The 7,668-nt window shown below is 51.0% G+C and overlaps 1 protein-coding gene across 1 annotated transcript; it reads right to left on the bottom strand.

Moving 5' to 3' along the window:
* Positions 1 to 376: 376 nt before the first annotated feature.
* On the bottom strand, positions 377 to 6,905 carry LOC132826009 (14 kDa phosphohistidine phosphatase-like). The gene is made up of 3 exons (XM_060841722.1): positions 6,722 to 6,905; positions 3,026 to 3,150; positions 377 to 596 (listed from the first exon to the last, which is right to left on the bottom strand). Exons 1-3 carry the CDS (start codon positions 6,870 to 6,872, stop codon positions 504 to 506), a joined length of 369 nt encoding a protein of 122 aa, XP_060697705.1. The 5' UTR covers positions 6,873 to 6,905; the 3' UTR covers positions 377 to 503.
* Between the last annotated feature and the right edge of the window lie 763 nt (positions 6,906 to 7,668).

Genomic DNA, 7,668 nt, shown 5'->3' with positions numbered 1-7,668 from the left:
ATCACCATTGTTAACAGCTAACCCGAGAATGCAAATTTAAAAAAAAGGTTTTGTGATTTACACATGAAAGAAGTGAAACTATCACCATATTCTAACAGATGAAAGGCTTAACAGACAATCAATTTTTCAATGTATAATTTCAGTTACATCACACTGCAAATGTTTGCTATAAATTCTGTGTTAGGATCGAGCCCTCCACTATCACCTGATGAAGGAGCGTCGCTCCGAAAGCTAGTGTGCTTCCAATTAAACCTGTTGGACTATAACCTGGTGTTGTGGGATTTTTAACTTTGTCCACCCCAGTCCAACACCGGCATCTCCAAATCATAGCTCCATACAGACAGAGACCAATGTATTCTTCCACAGTCCAGGAAGCTTCAGTAATAATTTACTTTAATTCAGATTGCAATCAGACATGATCGGTGCATTTCCAACCAGAGGCTTCGGAGCAGAGGGAAATAAGTTGAGCAACAAGGCAGCACAGCATTCAGGCCCAGGGCACCTCAATAACCCTCATTCGCCCAGGTCACATTGTAGTCCGGATACTTGGCTCTCAGAAGCTCTGCTGTGATCTCATGCTTTGCACGTCCATAACCCTGTGCACAAAAGGACAAGACAATATGATAAGCCTGTTACTCAGGTCCTGTGGGAACAGAAAACCTTCACAAACGTGGAGGGATCAGGATTGACTGTCTGATTCATTGCGTTCTTCTCCTGAAGAAGCTGATTCAGTCGGAGATTCCACTTGTCTGACTCAGCAGCTCTTCAGCAGCCAATCTCGTCACCCGAGATTCTGACTGGGTCAACAGTCTACACCCAACCGAGACGGCCTCAGGAGATGTTCACCTTAGAATCCGACTCACCTTCCCGTATCGCCTCTCTCCAACCACAGCCCCATTCCCCAAACAGCCACACACTTCATTACCAGCTCACCCCCACTGCCAGTGGCTCGAGTCAGTGGGGAAAATGTTTAATGTAAGAGTTAAACAGTCGCTCCGCGTGGGGCACACAGACTTGGTAGGTTCAACAGAGAAGCCGGTGACAGGTCAGGAAAGCTGATCAGCAGCTGATGGAAGGGGAACTTTCTACAGTGATAAGGCTGTTGAACTGCATTGTTTAAGGAAACACTGGCTGATCCACAACCACATCCCATTGAGAGACCATACTAGCCTGTGCTGAATTACCTAAATTCACTGGGGAAACTGTTAAATGGAGAAAGGAGCAATCACTACCCAGGTCAGATGAGGAACTGGCTGCAATGTCCTCAAGAGTTACACAGCCTGCTTCCCATGTTCCAGCCAAGGTCTTCAGGCAGCAGCTCAGTCATTCTAGGGGAGTTTAAATGATTTGAATGGAGCGTTCAACTGCATTGTAGCCAAGTTACCGGATACCAAGTTAAAAATCACAACACCAGCCTCTCGTCCGACAGGTTTAATTGGAAGGCGAAAATGAGGACTGCAGTTGCTGGAGATCAGAGTGTAGATTACAGTGGTGCTGGAAAAGCGCAGCAGGTCAGGCAGCATCCGAGGAGCAGAAGAATCGACATTTGAGGAATGAATTCCTGATGAAGGGCTTTTGCCTGAAACATCGGTGTTTCCTGCTCCTCGAATGCTGCCTGACCTGCTGTGCTTTTCCAGCACCACTCTAATCTAGGTTTACTAGGAAGCACAAGCTTTTGGAGCACAGCTCCTTCATGCGGCTGTCAGAACCACCTGATGAAGGAGCAGCGCTCCGAAAGCTAGAGCTTCCAATTAAACCTGCTGGACTATAACCTAGTGTGGTGTTTAACTGTGTCCCCACTGGCAGCTCCAAATCATGATGATATAAAATAGGAAAAGCGAGTGGTGAAGAGGTTACTAGAAGTCTGGAAGAGATAATGGAGGGGCTCAGTGAATCAGTTGAAAATATGGCAGATAAACGATGTGGGGAAAAAATAAAGTTGTCTCATTTCTGCAGGAAGAACAGGGAAGCAGAATACCTCTCTAAACAGAGAGAGAGAGAGAGAGTGCTGCAGTACAGAGGAATCCGGGTATCCATGTCCATAGGGAATAGAAGGTGCAGGCCATTCAGCCCCTTGAGGTTGGTCCATAACCAGTTCCCCATACTAACCCCATAACATCTTGATATATCTTCGATAAAAGCTAATTAGTAGGCAGATACAGCAAGTAGCTGAAAACGTGTTGCTGGAAAAGCACAGCAGGTCAGGCAGCATCCGAGGAGCAGGAGAGTCGACGCTTCGGGTGTGAGCCCTTCTTCAGGAATGAGGAGAGTGTGTCACTTTCCTCATTCCTGAAGAAGGGCTTATGCCTGAAATGTCGATTCTCCTGCTCCTCGGATGCTGCCTGACCTGCTGCACTTTTCCAGCAACACATTTTCAGCTCTGATCTCCAGCATCTGTAGTCCTCACTTTCTCCTCGAAGATACAGCAAGTAATGAGGAAGGAGTAAAGTATGTTGGAAGAGGGATGGAGTAAACAAGGAGCTGTTGCTACAACTATTCAGGGGGTTTGGAAGGCTTCACTTGGAGGTTTGGTCTTCCTACCGAAATCGGAAGGTATTTGCATTGAAGCAGTTGTGGGAAGGGTCACTCAGCTGATTCCTGGGTCCAGGGGATTTCTTTTATGAGGAAAGGATGCGTCTATAGTCTATACTCTCAGTGAGAAGAAGATCTGACCTTACTGAAACTTTGGGGAAAAAAAAGAGCAGTCTATAACATTATATGCTGAGGGGACGTTGTATCCGTGGAACTGGGCACACAGTTCAGAACTAATTTATAAGTTGGAGATGAGGAGGGCTTTCTTTGTACATCTGGACCGTTCATGTGCACCCGTCCCCATCCCAACAGCATACACGTGCGCTGTCCCTGGCACCCTCCCAACCCCAATACAGGAACACCCTTCTGCGCTTTCCTCATTAGGGGACGGCCCCAAATGGTTACAGCTGACAACGAACACTGCCTGTCGCCACTGCCTCTGCAGCAGCTCTCCCTTGACAGTGCTGCAATAACCCATGCCACTTGTCCTTACCATGGAGTATCCATACACATGAATGGTCTTCTTCTCACTGTTATGGTTAATTCGACCACCACCTAGACACTCACAGTGCAGGCCCTTCTTCTGAATCCAGCTAGACACATCCTCATAGATATCAGCTGTGGTTATGATAAAACACAAAACCATTTTGTGACTGTTGGTATTTGTTAAGTATAAGTAGACTATCACTTGACTGGTCCTTCTTGAACAGTCAATGGTTGGAGGCACCACGTCAATCACACTGCAAACATTCCCATTCCCAAGATGGGATTCATGAAAAACTCCCTCCACACCAGGGGCCTGTTCAAAATTATACCGAATCCATACCGAACCTCATTTGTAAGCAGCACGGACATGTATATTGCCCAGATTCAGACCGCTGATAACATAGGTGCCAGAAGGCCTGATCAAACTGTTGCAAAGTTTTCCTTCAGTCACTTAGAATGTCCTCAATAAAACTGCTCTGATTGCTTTAGGTCAGCTGTATTCACCGTTTCTGATAAACCCTTCCACTCTGCGTTTCCTCTAAAAGTTGCCTTTTATCAACACTTTCTCCTGCTCCACCCATTCAGCCTGGTTTTTTTAAATATAAATTTTAAACTGTGGTATAATATTTTAATTGTTCTATAGTTCGTGACTTTTTGTTTTAAGAATGTGAACCTTATCACCCAATTTTAAATTGGAGGAAAAGATACGACCACAGACCAAACCAAAATGTTATTCATCGATCAGTTTGAATTCTGATTTTCCCACTGTCTGGCCCCTATTAGATTTTATCCAGCCAATTCCTGATGATGGGTTTCGGCCTGAAACATCGACTCTCCTGCTGCTCGGATGCTGCCTGACCTGCTGTTTTCCAGCACCACACTCTCGACTCTGATCTCCAGCATCTGTAGTCCTCACTTTCCCCTTTCCAAATGTGCATAAATCCTATTCCTAAGAATTCTCTCCAATAGCTTCCCAAACACTGACGTGAGATTCACCAGTCTATAGTTTTTTGGATTATCCCTGTTTCCCAACTTGAACATGGGAACAACATTAGCTACTCACCAGTCCCCCAGGATTCCTCAGCAGCCAACAAGGATACAAAGACATTGGTCAATGCCCCAGCAATCTCCTCTCTTGCTTCTCTCAGTAACCTGGGGTAGATCCTATCAGAGCCTGGGGACTTATCCACCTTAATGCTCTTCAAGAGACCCAACACCACTTCTTTCTTGACCTCAAAATGCCCTCGCATATTAGTATGCCTCACACTACTCTCACTATCTATCATGTCCTTCTCCTGGGGGAATTACAGATGCAAAGTACATATTTAGGATCACGTCCATATCTTTGTTTGATTGATCAGAATGACTAGCATCACACACTCAGCAAAGAAACTCAAAATCTGCAGCTGAGACAGGTTGGAAGAGAGGAAAGTGATTGGAGTGAGTGGTGAAATGGTAATTAATCCAGATAAGTGCAAAGTGCTGTGAAAGTGGAGTCGCAGGTCGATAGGATAGTGAAAGCAGCGTTTGGTATACTTTCCTTTATTGGTCAGAGTATTGAGTACAGGAGTTGGGAGGTCATTTTGTGGCTGTACAGGACATTGGTTAGGCCACTGTTGGAATATTGCGTGGTCTCCTTCCTATCGGAAAGATGTTGTGAAACTTGAAAGGGTTCAGAAAAGATTTACAAGGATGTTGCCAGGGTTGGAGGATTTGAGCTACAGGGAGAGGCTGAACAGGCTGGGGCTGTTTTCCCTGGAGCGTCGGAGGCTGAGGGGTGACCTTATAGAGGTTTATAAAAACATGACAGGCATGGATAGGATACAGAGACAAAGTGGAGTGGGGGAGTGCAGAACTAAAGGGCTTAGGTTTAGGGAGAGAGAGAGAGAGAGAGAGACCTAAGGGACAATGTTTTCACGCAGAGGGTGGTATGTGTATGGAATGAGCTGCCAGAAGAAATGGTGGAGGCTGGTACAATTGCAACATTTGAAAGGCATCTGGATCTGTATATGAATAAGAAGGGTTTGGAGGGAAATGGGCCGGGTGCATAATCAAATGGACACACATTCAAGGATGCTGACATATCACAGGGCATGAAGAAACTGTTTTTGATTGAAGGTGTGATCTGGAACGATATGCCTCAAAGGGCAGGGTGGCACAGTGGCTCACACTACTGCCTCACAGCAACAGGGCCCCAGGTTCGATTCCTGCCTCAGGCAACTGTAAGTGTGGAGTTTGCACATTGTCTGTGTGGGTTTCTCACAGATGTGCAGGTCGGGCGAACTAAATTGCCCATATTGTTAGTAGGTGCATTAGTCAGAGGGAAGTGGGTCTGGGGGGTTACTCTGCGAAGGGTCAGTGTGGACCTGTTGGGCCGAAGGACCTGTTTCTACACTGTAGGCAATCTAATTGGATATTACAAAGTGTATAAATATTTGAAGGGAAATGGGAAACTATACAATATACTGTCAAGGTGCCTAACATTCCTGTGTAACCAACCTCACTGTACAGTGCATCCTGACACCCAGAGCGCTGCCACTCACTCAACCTACCAACTCACCCCCTCCTCCACCCCCAACATCCAACTGGGCAGCACAGAAAACTTGTGTGCTGGGTACAGCCATTCAGTCGATCATACCTGTACTGGCTGAGAAAGTGCCACCTACCCAACTCCCATTTCTCAGAACAGCGATGAACTGAGTCTTAGTTACCATATTTTTAAAATGTATATATTTATTATTAATATAGGTGCTGCAGTAGGGAGGCATAACACTTTCCAGTTTCTCATGTAGACATACACATAAACAATAAATTTTCATTCATGCAAAAACTCCCTCATCTCTTCCCCCCCCCCCACCTCCTCTCTCAGGATGGGATGGTGAGGGGGGGGGGGGGGGGGAGGGGGGGGGGGGATGGGATCGGGGGGAGAGAGGTCGGGGGGGGAGGAGGAGGAGGAGGTCGGGGGGGGGAAGAGGAGGAGGTCGGGGGGGGGGAAGAGGAGGAGGTCGGGGGGGGGGAAGAGGAGGAGGTCGGGGGGGGGGGGGGAAGAGGAGGAGGTCGGGGGGGGGGAAGAGGAGGTGGTCGGGGGGGGGAAGAGGAGGTGGTCGGGGGGGGGGAAGAGGAGGTGGTCGGGGGGGGAAGAGGAGGAGGTCGGGGGGGGGAAGAGGAGGTGGTCGGGGGGGGGGGAAGAGGAGGTGGTCGGGGGGGGGGGGAAGAGGAGGTGGTCGGGGGGGGGGGGAAGAGGAGGTGGTCGGGGGGGGGGGAAGAGGAGGAGGTCGGGGGGGGGGAAAGAGGAGGAGGTCGGGGGGGGGGAAAGAGGAGGAGGTCGGGGGGGGGGAAAGAGGAGGAGGTCGGGGGGGGGGGGAAGAGGAGGAGGTCGGGGGGGGGGAAGAGGAGGAGGTCGGGGGGGGGGGAAGAGGAGGAGGTCGGGGGGGGGGGAAGAGGAGGAGGTCGGGGGGGGGGAAGAGGAGGAGGTCGGGGGGGGGAAAGAGGAGGAGGTCGGGGGGGGGGGGAAAGAGGAGGAGGTCGGGGGGGGGGGAAGAGGAGGAGGTCGGGGGGGGGGGGAAAGAGGAGGAGGTCGGGGGGGGGGAAGAGGAGGAGGTCGGGGGGGGGGGGGGGGGGGAGGTCACCAGCTCCTGCCCGAATCCACTGACCACACACACACACACACACAACCCCTGACCCAGCGCCACCCTCCCTTTACCGTGATACTCAGCGGAGGCCGAGCCGCGGACGACGACCTTCTCCCGGGGCTGGTCACTGCCGCTGCCGCTCCACACTCGGATAAGGACGTATTTAAACACACCGCCCGGGTCAATGCGGACATCATCCACCTCCGACAAAACCAGCGCCATCGAGGACCGAGCATGCGCACACCCCGCCGCACAGCACCGAGCATGCGCCAAACCGGCGCGGCCGCCCAAAGAACATGCGCAGAATCCCGGCGCCTAGACCCACCGACGACCCCCCACTGAGCATGCGCATAATTTACGGCCCCGCCCCTTCATTCAGTAAATCCCATTATTCACCAAAGGGGCAGCTTTGAGGACACAGCATCCAGCACACACAGCACCCACAGCACCCAGCACACACAGCACCCACAGCACCCAGCACACACAGCACCCACAGCACCCACAGCACCCAGCACACACAGCACCCAGCATCCAGCACCCACAGCACCCACAGCACCCACAGCACCCAGCACACACAGCACCCAGCATCCAGCACCCACAGCACCCACAGCACCCACAGCACCCAGCACACACAGCACCCAGCATCCAGCACCCACAGCACCCACAACACACACAGCACACACAGCACCCAGCACCCACAACACACACAGCACACACAGCACCCAGCACCCACAACACACACAGCACCCAACACCCACAGCACCCAGCATCCAGCACCCACAGCACCCACAGCACCCACAACACACACAGCACACACAGCACCCAGCACCCACAACACACACAGCACACACAGCACCCAGCACCCACAACACACACAGCATCCAGCACCCACAGCACCCAGCACCCACAACACACACAGCACACACAACACCCAGCACCCACAGCACACACAGCACACACAACACCCAGCACCCAGCACCCACAGCACCCAGCATCCAGCACCCACAGCACCCAGCAC

The sequence above is a fragment of the Hemiscyllium ocellatum genome, chromosome 21 (genome assembly GCF_020745735.1).
Source record: "Hemiscyllium ocellatum isolate sHemOce1 chromosome 21, sHemOce1.pat.X.cur, whole genome shotgun sequence".
Taxonomy (NCBI): domain Eukaryota; kingdom Metazoa; phylum Chordata; class Chondrichthyes; order Orectolobiformes; family Hemiscylliidae; genus Hemiscyllium; species Hemiscyllium ocellatum.
This window is presented reverse-complemented; position numbering and strand designations above follow the sequence as displayed.

What these genes read in the sequence shown, in the direction of transcription:
- LOC132826009 (XM_060841722.1), bottom strand. Translation starts at nt 6,872, where the DNA reads ATGGCGCTGGTTTTGTCGGAGGTGGATGATGTCCGCATTGACCCGGGC. An exon ending in GGCCTCCGCTGAGTATCACG is followed by an intron (nt 3,151 to 6,721) that starts GTAAAGGGAGGG and finishes TCATAACCACAG; the next exon opens with CTGATATCTATGAGGATGTG. An exon ending in ATGTGTATGGATACTCCATG is followed by an intron (nt 597 to 3,025) that starts GTAAGGACAAGT and finishes TTTTGTGCACAG; the next exon opens with GGTTATGGACGTGCAAAGCA.